Source organism: Rhinolophus sinicus, chromosome 6, assembly GCF_057876585.1.
Source record: "Rhinolophus sinicus isolate RSI-liver-muscle chromosome 6, RSI-T2T, whole genome shotgun sequence".
Classification (NCBI taxonomy): Eukaryota; Metazoa; Chordata; class Mammalia; order Chiroptera; family Rhinolophidae; genus Rhinolophus; species Rhinolophus sinicus.
The window spans coordinates 68,770,501-68,784,929 of NC_142506.1; the positions used below are offsets into that span (position 1 = coordinate 68,770,501).

The 14,429-nt window shown below is 60.2% G+C and overlaps 1 protein-coding gene across 2 annotated transcripts; it reads right to left on the bottom strand.

Annotated features, from left to right (window-relative positions):
- Positions 1-448: 448 nt before the first annotated feature.
- On the bottom strand, positions 449-11,623 carry TNNT2 (troponin T2, cardiac type). Of its 2 annotated transcripts, XM_074317108.2 has the most exons (14): positions 11,450-11,623; positions 11,107-11,117; positions 10,989-11,003; positions 9,168-9,275; positions 8,784-8,819; positions 7,950-7,983; positions 6,952-7,012; positions 6,576-6,692; positions 5,698-5,775; positions 5,127-5,237; positions 3,999-4,108; positions 1,637-1,727; positions 914-954; positions 449-660 (listed from the first exon to the last, which is right to left on the bottom strand). In XM_074317108.2, exons 1-14 carry the CDS (start codon positions 11,485-11,487, stop codon positions 615-617), a joined length of 897 nt encoding a protein of 298 aa, XP_074173209.1. In that variant the 5' UTR covers positions 11,488-11,623; the 3' UTR covers positions 449-614. The 2 variants fall into 2 exon arrangements, with proteins under 2 accessions (XP_074173209.1, XP_074173208.1); XM_074317107.2 differs by lacking the exons at positions 10,989-11,003; positions 11,107-11,117; positions 11,450-11,623 and having other exon boundaries at positions 9,201-9,269.
- Between the last annotated feature and the right edge of the window lie 2,806 nt (positions 11,624-14,429).

A 14,429-nucleotide genomic window follows, 5' to 3' on the forward strand; every position in this document is an offset into this window, starting at 1 on the left:
CAGGTAGGCTCAGAAGATGACCAGGCTGCCCTCTGACCCACTGCCGCGGACGGGTTTCAAAGGAGGGTCCACGTCCACAGAGGGCTGACCACAGGCCCCTGGTGGGAGAGGGCCTAGAGGGGACCCCAGAGCACACTGCCACGCTCCCCCAACCCCCATCTCTCTGCCCTCGGCCCACCCAGAGACCCCGGATTCTGTGATAACCGCGCCTCTTGTGTGTGAGGGTCCCTCTTCCCTCCCCGCCCTCCCCGCCTTTCTCCTCCTCGTTCTCTGGGGCGGGGTGTAGACACCCTTTCCTCCATTCACCCCGGTCTCACAGGGACGCAGGCCCTGGTCCCCTCCAAACCTGGGGGAGCACTATCCTGTCCGGTCCCTCCCACCTGGCAGGTGAGACTGGAGTCTCGCCTCAGTTTCTCTCCCTTTGACGGGGAAGTGACAGAAATGCCAGTCAATATGCAGTGGCTTTTATTGCTGGCCATGGGCATGTGGGTGCAGGCATGCGCAGCGGCTTCCAGCGGGGCCAGCTCCTGGTGTCCAGACAGGAGCTGTCCCCAGTGCCAGGAGGGCCCAGGGACAGAGCCAGGAGCAGGTCTGTGGTGAGGAGGCCGCTGCCTCTACTTCCAGCGCCCGGTGACCTTGGCCTTCCCGCGGGTCTTGGAGCTGCAGGAGAAGCAGGACCCCGTTGGAGGGGGACACGAGCAGGGGTGGGGTGGGGTGCTGAGGGTTGAGAGCTGCCCCAGACGCAGAGAGGGCAGCAGGCTCAGGCTGGAGCGAGCAGCGGGCGAGGGCGAGAGGAGAGGGAGGCCCTGGAGGAAGCCCGAGGAGGGACCCAGCACGTCGGAGCCCCGGAGGGGCGGGAGCAAAGCCACAGAGGGTGGCTGGGGGACAGGGAAGGCTGGACCCAGATACTCACACTTTCTGGTTGTCATTGATCCTGTTTCGGAGAACATTGATCTGTAAGAAAAGTAGGAAAGAGTCACATTGGAGAGCCGTCACTCAGGTCCCCGGTGGCCTGGGGGTGGGGCGCAGGGAGCTGGCACAGCCGCAGGAGGGGTGATCTCTATAAGCCACACAACTCTTCAAGAGGCCCTGGGGCCATCCTTGTTCCCATCTCCTTCAGCAGAGGAAATGGCAGAGGGAAAGTTAAGCAATTTGCCCAAGGACACACAGCTGGTGAGAGGCAGAGGCGGAAACCGCCCCAGGCTCCAAAACCCATGTCACCCATGTCACCGTCAGCTCGCAGTGCCGCCTTTCTCAGCATGGTGGGACATGGGGACCCTGCTGCCATGGGCCTGAGCTACATCAGGGACACACAGCAAAGCTGACCCTGAAAGGGAAGGGAGGCCCCTGCAGGGCCGTGTGGGGGGCCAGTGCTGGCTGAGTGTCTGCCTTCCTGGGACCCCCACTAGTTCCCCCAGGACCCCACAAGGCGGTGCTCACTGCCTCCATCCTGTGCGCACACCTGTCTCCGTGCATCTGAGCTGCGGCCTCCCAGGCTTCAGGGCCTGTGGCCAGCCAGCAGGGAGGGACACCCCAGCCAGCAGTGAGTGGGCACTGAGCCCTGGGGATACAAGGCAGGTGCGTGGGGGGCAGGGAGAAAGGCCGCAGAGGGCGGGGGGCATGTGGGCTGGCTCACTTCGTATTTCTGCTGCTTGAACTTCTCCTGCAGGTCGAACTTCTCTGCCTCCAGGTTGTAGATGCTCTGCCACAGTTCCTTGGCCTTCTCCCTGCTCAGGCCAGAGTGGGGATGGGGGGACTGAGGACAATAAGGACAGGCCCTCATCTGCCTTCATCCGGATCCTCACCCAGCTCCTCCCCACCTGCCCACCTGTTGAGAGGCACCCAGCCCACCCCAGCTCAGCACCAGGCCCACATGGCAGTGCCCTGTGCTCACGACCTGTGGGGGCAGAGCCCCAAAAAGCAGTTTCCAGGCTCTCGGCCTCACGTGGAAAGGTGCTGGTTCAGGTAGTAAATGGCCATCAACTGTGATTGGATGGCCATCAGCTGTGGCTACTTGGCCGTCAGCTGTAACCAGTGAGCCATTGGCCACTAATATAACTGCTGTGGCTACGCTAGCAGCAAATGGGGGCTAGCAAGAAGACGGTGGCTGTGCTAGCAAGCGCGGATTGCAGTTAGGATGGCGGGTTCCGGACAGTGTGGCTCCTGCTTCCTGTGTCTCCAACCCAGTCGCCAGCGAGAATATAGTGGTATGACTCCCCTATCTATGGCTACATGGCTGTTCCTTTTTGGCCTCACCATGTCCTGCGTTCTTATGTGGGGAGCGGGAACAGAGACCCCGCCTGACACCCTGCATGACAAATGGCGCAGTGAGCAGGGTACGTGCCAGCCAAAGCTCTGCAAAGGGCGGTAGAGCAGTTTGTGTGTCTGAACACTCAGTCTCAGGAAGACCAGGAGGAGCAGCTGCCGGAGAGCTGGACCCCGTGGAGGGGTGGGAAGATGTGGTCAGTTCCCCAACCAGTAAAGGCCGGAGAAAGTGAAGGTCGTTGCGGCCCTGTGGGCTGGGAAGTGCTTGCTGAGGCCCTCACCCCCAGGTTGGGGAGGACTTGGAGCCCTTGCCCTGCAAGGAAGGCACACATTGTGAGGCTAACACACAGCCCTGGCAAATGTCTATGGACTATGGAGAATTCCTTCCATCCCTAATTTAATGGACCGCTTGACTGTTTGCTTGGGAACGTACCACCATGTAGTGGAATTGGCGGATTATGTTTGCTTTTGTGTCTTGACCGGCCGCCATCAAGAACATGTAAGCACCTTGACTGTGAGTCGCTGTTGTTCCAGCAGGGTACCCTGAGAGGCCCAGAGAGAGTGGCAGTGCCCTGAGAGACCTGGCTGAGCCCAGGAAGTCTGGCTGTGCCCAGAAGGACTGGTGGTGCCCTGAGAAACTCGGGCTGTGTCCGGGGAGACTGGTGGTACCCTAAGAAGCCCAGGAAGTCTGGCTGTGCCCAGAAGGACTGGTGGTGCCCTGAGAAACCCTGGCTCTGTCCGGGGAGACTGGTGGTTCCCTAAGAAGCCCAGGAAGTCTGGCTGTGCCCAGAAGGACTGGTGGTGCCCTGAGAAACCCTGGCTCTGTCTGGGGAGACTGGTGGTTCCCTAAGAAGCCCAGGAAGTCTGGCTGTGCCCAGAAGGATGGGTGGTGCCCTGAGAAACCCTGGCTGTGCCCAGAGAGCCTGGCTGTGTCCAGGACATTGCGTTCCCCTTCAGGCTCCTCGCACAGGGCCCCTCGCGGAAGACACTTGTCGCGTAGATTGTGAGGCGAGAGCCTGTAGGGGTGGAGTGTGGGGACAGAGCCCCAGAAAGCAGTTTCCAGGCTCTCGGCCTCATGTGGAAAGGTGCCGGCTCAGGTAGTAAATGGCCATCAACTGTGATTGGATGGCCATCAGCTGTGGCTACTTGGCCGTCAGCTGTAACCAGTGAGCCATTGGCCACTAATATAACTGCCGTGGCTACGCTAGCAGCAAATGGGGCTGGCAAGAAGATGGAGGCTGTGCTAGCAAGCGCGGATTGCAGAGAGGCGGATGCCACCAGAGAGACTATAGTGATGTGACTCCCCTACCTATGGCTCCGTGGGTGTTCCTTTTTGGCCTCACCATGTCCTGCGTTCTTATGTGGGGAGCGGGAGCAGAGACCCCCGCCTGACACCCTGCATGACACGACCCAACACCTGGGGCCGCCAGGGCAAGGTTCTGGGGACATGGTGGACAGGGAGAAGCCCTCTATCCCTGGACCGCATCTAGGCCAACCACCTTCTCACCACCTGTGTGCAGGGGCAGGTGAGGCTAGAGAGGGGAGATGCTGCTCCAACGGCAAAGCCAGGCCGGAAGCGGGCTGCACCTGCTGACTCCCACCTCCAATCCCAACAAACTCGCCCTGGGGCGAATCGTGAGGCAGCAGCGCTCCCTGGTGGCGGCGGGGAGAACGCGCCCTTGCGAACGCCCTCCCAGTGCGCATGCTCGCGGCCGCAGCACCACCAGCCCTACCTCAGTTGGTCTTCATTCAGGTGGTCAATGGCCAGCACCTTCCTCCTCTCCGCCAGAATCTTCTTCTTCTTTTCCCGCTCGGTCTGCCTCTTCCCACTTCTCCGCTCCGTCTGCAGAGGGTGGCAAACAGGGGCCGTTGGCTAGAGCACGTCCCCTCCTGTCCCCAGTCCTGCCCAAACCCAGTGGAGGTGGTTAAGGCTGCCGACCGCCAGGGTCTCACCCACACCATCACGGCCTGGATTCCCCGGAGAAACTGAGGCGCTGGCAAGGAGGGTCCATTTCGGCCCCTCTTCCTTTGCCTCACCAGTCTCTTCATCTTTCTCCAGGCTCCTTCCTCCCCTCCCACCCTCCCAGGGAGCTCCCAAAACTAAGAGGAAGTTTTGTACCCACCTGCGCCTGCAAAGCCAGGACACCATGAGAGAAAGACCCAGAGAGAAAGATGGAGAAGGCGGCAGAGAGAGAGAGAGGGCAGGCACAGGGCGGAAGAGAAGGCAGAGAAGGGGAGAAGGGCAGGTGATGAGGTGCTCACTGTAGGACAACCCACTCACTAGAACCTGAGGGGCGCGGGGCAGGGCCATGCAGGAGTTTGGCTGTGTGGTCACCGTGGGGCAGAGGCAGGGAGCTGGCCTGGTTGACCTGGGGACTTTGCAGAGTCAATCTGACAGTCCCCTCCTCCCACGAGCACCGAGTGTCTAGTAGGTATGGGGCCTAGAAGTCAGGGACTGAGCGTGACTCCCAGGAATAAACCACCTCACATCGGTGAGGCTCACTTGACCTTAAAGCAGGCAGGGCAGATGGTGTCAATCCGCTTGTGCAAATGAGGAAACCAAGGCCCCCACCCACAGCTGTCTCCGACCAGGGCTCCGCCAGTGGCACCCGGCCTTCTGGGAGCTCCTGGGCACTGCTGACGCCAGGGGTGGGGAGTGGCAGGGGTGACCCGGCCTCGCCCACAGCCTCCAACCCCCGCAGGGCAAGTGCCCACGGGGGCTGGCATGAGGAGGCCGCAGTCTCTCACCCCCAGCAGTAGGGAAGTTCCTCCTGGGCCCCAACATATAGTCTATGTGCTGCAGGGGACCCCTCGTGGCTCACGATCCATTGGGGCCCGAGGCGCACTGCTGCCCCTGTCACCTTCTGGATGTAGCCTCCAAAGTGCATCATATTGGAAAGAGCCTTCTTCTTGCGAGCCTCGTCCTCAGCCTTCCTCCTGCTCTCCTCCTCCTCCCGCCGGGCCCGCTCCTCCTGGTGGCAGGAGGTGGAAAGGAGCGGATGAGGGGCAGGGGCAGGAAGCCTGGCTGGGGAGGGAGGGGAAGCTGGTGGTGCTCTGACGGATGAGTTCAGCTGTGCTCCCTGCACTGGGCGGGCAGCTTCCTGAGGGCCCTGCCTGGCTGGGAAGACCGTGTTTGTTGAACGAGTGAATAATGAATGAGTGAGTGAATGAGGTCCTGACTTCTGAGTCGCGGCTCCATCACCCCTGGGGCTGGGAGCTCCCCAAGGAGGCCTGTTGCTTGGCAGGGCCTCCAGCCTCCGCACAGGAAGAGGTCTGCTGGGGAGGGGCGGGGCTGGTGAGTCTCTTGCAATCTTGAGCTTGGAGGACCTGACGCTGCTGCCTCATTCACTGCGTGTGGAGCGTGGGGGGCGCCGGAGCGTGGGGGGCGCCGGAGCGTGGGGGGCGCTGGAGGCCTTGGGCGGGGCCACTCACTGCCACGCGCGCCTGCCGCTCCTTCTCCCTCTCGCTCCGGATGCGCTGCTGCTCCGCCCGCTCGGCCCTCCGCTTCTCCTGAGGAACAAGGCCGCCATTGCGGGGGTGGGCGGAGGTGTCATCAGCAGAGCAGGCCCCCCCCCAGAGGTAGCACAGGAACCCACAGGCGACATTCCCTGCCCCCTTCCTCCAAGGGCGTCTGCACTCAGCCAGCTGCAGGGAGGGACGAGGCAGACAGTCCCGGGACAGGTGGGCAGCACACAGGAAAACCCTGGCCAGATGAGGCTGGGCCATGCCAGGCACGTGCAGATGACCCACATGTGACGTCACTCGTTGTGGATTCGGCCTCCATGATTGAGAAATGTCAGGCAGCCTTCTCCTGTCTCCCATGAGTGAGACCTCTGACTCCCCACCCCCTACGCAGCTCTGGCAGCTGCTCTGAGCTCAGAGAGATGGTCTAGGCCCCAGCTGCCAGCCAGTGGGCTACAGCTCGTCAATGACAGGAAAAAAGAATCAAAATACCTCCCACCTCACAGTATAATAACGTGGATTCTAGTCACCTCACCCTCCCTTTGTACTGGGGGGCGCTGTGCCCAGTGGCACGGATGCAAGGGCAGGGGTGGGATAACAGGCACCGCCAGTCACCCCACAGCCAGGGCCTGGCTGGACGCAGCTCCAGCCATCAAGGAGGGTCCAGGCTGACAGGGCAGGAAGGCAGGTCTCCAAGAAGCCCCAGTGCAGCGTTAGGGTGCACTGCCCACTGCCAGTGGGGTGAGGGGCTTCAGGGAGGGCTGCCTGGAGGAGGTGAGGTCCAACGCCAGAGGGCAGAGAACAGGGTGTGGCCTGGGGAGCACTCGGGTGGGAGCCGAGACACCCACAATCCTGTCCTTGAGGGAAATGAGCTCCTCCTCCTCCTTCTTCCTGTTTTCAAAGTGCGCCTCAATCAGCGTCTGCAGCTCGTTCAGATCCTTCTCCATTCGCTTCCGGTGGATGTCCTGTGAGGGCAGCAGGACTCAGGTAGCCATGGCCCCGAGCCCAGGGGAGGGACGGGCTGGCACCTACCGTCCGCCTCAATGCGTGAGGCCTCCGGGAGGGGCAGCTGTGGTCTGAAACCAAGATCATGCCAACCTGGCCTGTGCCGGACAGCGTTTCGCTGCAGCCTTCTCCCAGCCCATAGGTCATGAGCCCCCCTCTGATTGGGGGCCCTGGCGACCACCCCCAGCCCAGGCCTGCTGTCCCACAGCCACCACTCACATCGAAGTCCACTCTCTCTCCCCCGGGGATCTTGGGTGGTACCAGGTTGGGCATGAATGGCCTGTTGGAGAGAAGACGGAGCCGTGGGTCCGAGGGCCCTGCTTCCTGCAGACACGGCCAGTGCTGCCCTGCCAACTGCACCAGGGTCACACACCTGGGAGTCCCCTCAGCTCTCCGTGTGCTGTTTCATTCTAGCCTCACAATATCCCAAAGGAAGGTACCAGGCACCATCTGCGGGGAAGTCACTTGTGCAATACCACACAAGCCGCAAGTGGAGAGGCTGCGACAATGACATCTGTCGGACTCCAGGTCCCTGTGGCTGACCCCACATAATTTCCCAGGAGCCCCTGTGAGACACCAGGCCTGGTGGGGTCTAGTCCTCGGTGTCCTTATCTGCCCACAAGTCTGTGGGGCTGGAATGAGGGGCTGCAGTGCACACGCAAGTGACCGGGAAAGGGGACAATGCTGGACAAATGACACAGTTGGAACCATCTTGGGGCTCCAGGGGCTGGTCTCAGAGAGTCCCCTGAAACAGGAAGCCTGTGACAGTGCTGAGGTGCCATTACTGGCCCCTACCCCAGCACCCCCAGCTTCCAGGTAGAGTCACATGGTGCCCTGCACCTGCCCTTTGAAGTCACCATGCCTAGGCTGTCATGGTCTCATTGCTTGGCTCCCCTGAATTTTCTTCCCTTTTTCCTCCTCAGCCACAGAGGAGGGTGTTCCAGCCACCCTATGGAATAGGAGAGGGTGTCTGCCAGGGACACGAGTCCAGCCCTTTCCTCTAGATGAACACACTGCTCTCCATGCCAAGGCACGCAATTGGTAATGAAGTGTGGGGTGGATTTCAGGCAGAGCCTCCTCTTGTGCAGTGTACAACCTGTACAACTGTACATGGAGGTCCGTGCCTGCCACACCCCAGCCCACGGCCGTGCCACACTGCACTCCTGTCCTGTCCTGACCATCCTCCCAGTGCCTCGCTGCAGGTGGGTACAGCTCACCTGGGCTTGGGTTTGGACTCCTCCACTGGGCCATCTGGAGGAGAGAAGCACACAGTTACAGGGTCAGAAGGCCCCAGATCTGGTCCCAGCTCTGCCCTGATGAGCTGGCCACCGTGGGCCTCCATTTCCCCATCTGCACAGCGAGTCCCTTCCAGGTCTCTGGTTCTAGGAGCACCCACGAGAACTAAGCAGCAGGGGTTGCAACCCCCACACGCCCTCTCCTAGGGGCTCCCTGCGCTGTCTTGGGGGGTGGCCAAGTCCCAGCAGGGAACGCACTCTGTGTGGGGCTCCAACACCTTCTCTTGTTCCCCATCTGGGCTTCTCTCAGCCCCAGTGTGCACGGGGCCTGGAGTGAGGAGGGGCCAGGCCCCGCGTCCTCTCCCAAGTCTCTGCCTCCTGGCTGCCCCTGGACTTCCTGGGGGCCATGATTCCAAGCCCCAGCTGGCTGCCCCTCCCCTCCAGAGGCGTGGCTGGGACCACCTGGACCCCTGGTAAGGGCTGCGGTGTCCACAGCAGTGACGCACCACACGGACCAGCTATGCTCTGGGCCTTCACCCTTCAGGCCCCACACCCTCCGAGTGGCTCTGCCTGAGCTCCAGGTGCCTCGTGTGTGGACATGACCTCTGGGCACCCTGCCCACACTGGGGACCTGTCCCCCTGGGTAGCACCAAGGCAGCTGCTCTGAAATGAGGAGGGGCAGCAGAGCCCAGCCCCACTGTCACCAAGCCCCGCCCTCTCCCCTCCTCCACGCCTCCCTGGGAGCCGCCTCCCCCAAAGCTGCTTGGAGGGCTTCTCTCCAACCCCAACCTCTCCCTGGTGCCCAGCGTTTCTCACCGTCAGCCTCCTTAGCTTCCGCTTCTTGTCTGTCTTCTAAACAGAAGGTGAGAAGTCAGTGAGGTCTTGGTTCTAAGCCCAGGGCCCCCGCCAAGCCCCCCCCCACACACACACAGGCCCTAACTCAGGGGCGTCTGCTGGTTCGGGTCAAGGAGCTGTCTGTTCTCACACACATGCCCTGGGCCCAGGTTCCGCCTGGCGCAGAAGGGGCTCAGGGTCAATCGGATAGTCGACTGCTGAGGCCCGGCCCAGACAGGAGGTACAGCTGGCTGCACAGCTGAGGAGCATGGCGGGTGCGTCTTTTCCCGCCACTGGAATGGCTGTGGGGGCTCTGGCACCCCCAGCACCATGGCACAGCCCCCGGCACCCTCCCCAGAGCCTTGCCTTCTGCGTTGGTCTCCTCGGCCTTGACCTCACCGTCAGCCTCTCCTGCTGGCTCTCCTTCTGCTGCCTCTCCTTCCTCTGCCTCTTCTTCGGCTGCCTCTTCCTGCTCTGGAAAAGTGACAGACGCAGTGAACGTCAGGGCTGTCTGCTCCAGGCAGACCCCAGAATGAGAGGGTGGAGTGGGGGTTGGGGACAGCCAGGCTCCAGATGAATGCCAGGAGGAAATGACCGGCCCCTCACCCCACCCCGGACAGGGCCCTCAACCAGCCTGGCGCTCAGGACACAGGGAGAGAAGCACTGTGAGAGTAACGCTGTGTGCTGCGGGCGTCCTCTCTCCTGCCCAAAGAGAGAGCTTCGCACTGGCTCTGTTTCTCTCCTGGAAGAAGCAGAGACCCTGGAGTGCCCATCAGCAGGCTTAGTGACACCGTCTGGACCCTGCTGTCCCATGGTCATTTACAGCAGGGACTCAGCTCAGTGCAGGCCAGGCCATCGCTCCATGGAGCCCAAGCCATCACCACAGTGGAGAACAAGGTCATTAATTCACAGCCAAGTCCTACGGGGTGGAGCAGGCAGGTGGCTCCCAACTCCAGGGTCTACAGGTCAGACCTCAGGCCCCCAAACCTGTCACGAGCTGGCCCGTCCTCCAAAGCAAAGGAAGACCTACCATATTGAGAGTCTGTGCAGGAAACAGCAGACAGTGGAGTCAGCTGCATTTTTGATTCAAAAATTATTTCAAATACCTTCCGAAGTGTTTAGTGTTCCTCGAAAACCAAGAGTGAGTGACTCCCTTGGCACTCTCGGTTTGCCAGATACCCCTGGAACAGCCTTAAACATGCCAAAGGCTCCTGTTTTCCACAGAAGGCCTGGGGAGCAGAGGGCAGCTACTGAGCCCCTGGCTCTCTCCTGAACCTTCATGGAGAAGGCCCCCCTCACGTCCACACAGCATGTGCTGAGCCTTGAAGGGCAGGCTCCAACCTGGCTGTGGTGAGAAGCCTGAGGGGCCTGGGGGCCATTCTGGGCCATCTGGGGGCGGGGAGGGGACCAGAGTAAGACCTCAATCCCTCCATGTGTGAAGTGTTCAGGGGGGTAGAACGGGTGGGGTGCCCTCAGTGAGGTACGGGGCACAGAGCTGAGGAGGGAACTGGGATGACACATCAAGGAGCAGGGTCGGCAAAGACCTGTGGGTCAACCTGGGCTCTGCAAGGTGGTTATGCTTTTGTGCCCAGGTGGGACGTGTCGGAGAACTGAACGCTTTCCTAATCCAGCCCGAAACATTCTTAAATTGGATGTGTTCAGATGTGATCATGGGATTTCAGTTCCTTTTCCTAAAATAGCTTATCACTTAGACGTGCATGCTGAGTACTTAAGCCTGAAATGATACGACGTCTGGGAACGAGTCTGGATGTCTGCTCTGAAGCAACCGGGGGAGAGAACACTGGCCGGAAGTGGGTGACTTTTGCAGCTGAATGACGCGTGCATGGCGGGTGGGGGGACATTATTCTGTTTTTGCTACTTTTCCACGCATTTAAAACATTCCGTGGTGAAATAAAAACATTAGAGGGGGAAAAAGCAACAGTAATTCATTGGGGAAAACGGTGATCCTCTTTGAACAGAACGGCAGGCAGTGGAGACAGGTTTAAACCTTCTGCCTTAAACTTGAGCTGCCAAGGTCAGGACTGACCCCACATAGGAGCCAAGGTCATAGAGGAGCTTTGCTCAGGGGAGGGTGAGCGGCAGACAGACAGGCTGATTTCCTGGGGCTCCCAGGAATACTGGGCTCCTGGGGCCTCCGTCCTCCCTCCATCTGCCCACGCGCCATACCTTCCACAGCTTCTTCTGCCCCATGGAGAAGGTCACGGCCAAAAGAGAGGAAACAAGAGGTGGGTCAGTTTCAAACCAGGCTGTCCTCTGTCCAAAGAGTTTACAGGTGTGTTCTTACCTTCCTGCTCCCTGAAGGGCACAAGAAGAGATGGTCAGGAGCGCGCAAACACACACACACACACACACACACACACACGGGACTTTTCCTGAAGGTGACCCCATTTTTTATTCCCCTCACTGCCTAATGGGGTTCACGCTCTTTGTCCACCCTACAAAGCCCCCTCACCTGGCGCAGCTTCCCGTCCAGGGCCCCTCCAAGCTCTGCTTCAGCCAGCTTGGTCTCCTGCATTCTGCCCCTCACTCCTCCCCTCTACCTCTGAGCCTCCCCAGGCTGCCAGGTGGTTCCAGGGACAGGTGGGGGAGGGGGGAAAGCACTGGGACAGGACACCCCGGTCACTCACCCGTCTAACTCCTCTACCACTTCTTCCGTGTCAGACATGGTCTCTGCTCTCCCTCCAGAAAGAGAAAGATGTCACGGTGAATGGAAGGGAAACCTGGCTCCCTCAGCTCAGCCAGGGGATGAATCGAGCCCCTCGTCAGCCCTGGGACCTGCACTGAGGGGCCTCCTCCGGCACCCACGTCACCGCAAGGGTGACAGTGGTCCGGGTCATTCTTGCCCCAGAACAGGCAAATTGGAATTTCATTGCTCCGTTCAAAACATGAACTCGCTAAACAATGTTTCTAAAGCTTCTGGACCTCTCCATCCTGCAGAGTGCTCAGGGAAGCAGGCGTTACCCAACCCCCATCCAACCCCCGCTCCATGTGGTCTGTCCGTCATGGCCAGAAGTTCCCCGGGGGAGCAGTCACCTGGCTGTGGTACGACCACAGCATGGGATAGTATTCAGCGACAAAAAGGAACAAGCCAGTGCCACACACAACACCCTGGGTGGCTCTCCAGGCAATTATGCTCACGGGGGACAGCCAGCTTGGGTGACTCCATTTCTAGAACAGCCTTGAGATGGGACAGATTGGTGGTCCTCGGGGGCTGTGTGGAGGGCGGGAGGGAGGTGGGCGTAGTAATAAAAGGAGCACGAGGGCTTGGCCTTAGAACCTACCCAGGTGCAAGTTGCGTAGAATTTCACACACACACAGTCCCCGGAGCTGGGGAGAGCTGAGTAAGGTTGCACAGTAACAATGTCTATGTCCTAGTTGGGGCTTGTAACATAGTTGCACAAATGTTACCACAGCAGGAACTGGGCAAAGCGCCCCAGGTCCGTGTCATCAGGGTGAGCGGCCAGAGAGCCACCAGCCCAGAGCGGGTGGGGAGCCTGTGACAGAAAAGCACTGCCCGGGCCCCAGAGGAGCGTGTCTGAGAACTGGGTGGGTTGCTCCCTGCCCTGGAAGGAGTCTGTCACCTCAGGGAGGAGGGAGGCGTTTCTCAGGGGGCTTGTGCACAGCCAGCCTGGCGTGTGGGGACTGCGGCATCCTCTTCCCTCCCACAGCCTCCAAGCCACCGGGCCTGGGTCTGGGTCAGAGGAGGGAGCAGCAGCGTGGATGCTTCCCCCTGCTCCTGGGAGCACCACCCAGCTCCCAGAAATAGCCTCCCTGCCACTTGGAGGTCACGGCCAAGTCAGTTGGCCAAAGGCAGAACTAAGGAAGGGGCAGGTGACAGACAGAGCTGGGGACAGAATAGGAGACAATTAAGAACCTGGCAGAGCAAGTGTGACAATGTCCCAAAGCAACTGTCCTTGCAACCACGCCCCACCTGCTTCCAGACTGCTTTCTGTGTGACTCCCACACAGCCAAGAGCAGGGTCACCTTCCTTGGGGACTAAAGCAAACACAATAGATGGCAGAAATGACTGGCCGTGGGGTAAAACAGCTGGGTTTTTTGCTGTGTGACCTTTGTTCAATCACTTAACCTCTCTAGGCCTCAGTTATCTGTAAAACAGACGAGCTTCAAGTTCTAATCTTGCAGAAAGTCTCGGAGTTTCTAAGGAACGTAACCCCATCCCTCAACATTTGTCCCCAACGTTCAGCTGGGATTGTCCTAAGCCTGAGGCTGTTAGTCCATCAGGAGAGCCACGAGGCAGGGGAGTGGGAGCTGCAGGAGGGAGGGAGGGGGCAGTGGGCAACTTGATGCTCTGAGACGCCTCTTCTGCCCCAGGGCTTGCCCTACAAGACAGGTCAGAGGAGGAGCTCAGGACGTCAGGTGGCCCAGCTGCGCGGGGCTTGGAATGTGCTTGGAATTCCTGACACTCCAGGCAACCCCTTCCCCAAATATTTTCTCAGCCTGCCCGAGAGAGGCTGGAAAATCAAGGGAATGTTTACCTCCCCATGGTCCTGGGGGGGGGGGGGGCAGCTAGACTCAGGGTTAACCCCTAAGCCAACAAGCTGGGCTCACAGACCCGCAAAGACCTCCCAGAGGGGTTCCCCAAGTCCCCAGTGCTGCTCAGCCTAACACTCTGAGTCTGGGAGTTTGGATGAACTTCACCACCAGCCGGGAGAGGCCTCCGGGTCCCTGGCAGCTCTGGACTGTGGTCCGTCTCAATGCTCGCCGGGCAGTTTCTGCGTTTCTGGAGATGAGACTTGGCCCCAGGACTGTCCTGCCTGATATGGCCAGTCTCGCTCGGTTCTCTGAGGATAAAGAAGGACCTGCCTGAAAGCTTGTGGGGGGGACCCTCAGCTGGGGGGAAGGGGGCGAACAATCTGGGGAGTCCCTGTTGTATTTAGGGCAGGCAGAGTCCCAGCGATGACCTAGTCCCTTCCACCGAGGAGGAACCTGAGACCCGGGGACGGAGCTTCTTACCTAAGACTTACCAACTACCTAACGTCTTCACTGGCAGCTCTGGGACTCAAACCCAGTCTCCAGCTGCTAACGGAGGCTTTGAGCCTTTGTCCTTGGAGTCCCACCCCTGTGACGCCTCCTCCAAAGCGTGGCCTCCTCTCGGAGGGAACAAGCACCTCTGTCAACTCCGACGTCCCTCAGAGTGGACGCAGGCAGGCTGGACGCCGGTGCCGGGACACAGGTGCCGGGACACAGGGCCTCTTCCCTCTACTCTCTGCTCCCCCTCTAGGCCGAGTCTTACCTCAGAACGAGCCGCCGCCAGACCAGGACAGGGACTGGGGGAGGGCGGGGGTGCCAGGGCTTTAAGCAGGGCGTGGGGCATTGGAGCCCAGCCTGGGTGGGAGGAATGTGCGGGGGAGGGGCGGGCGGGTGGTGGTCGTGGGGCGTGGAGGGTGTTGGCTGCTATTTTGTCAGGTGCCGGGGATGGGGCTAAAGAAACATGTACCCCACGCCATATAAGCCCATGTGGTCATCCAGCTGCTCAGATAAGCTATTTAAAACCAAAGCAGATATGTGGGGAACTGAGGAGGGAGCAGGCATGTGACATAAACCAGCTGTCCCTCTTGACAATCGTGATAAAGCAGATGCCAGCGG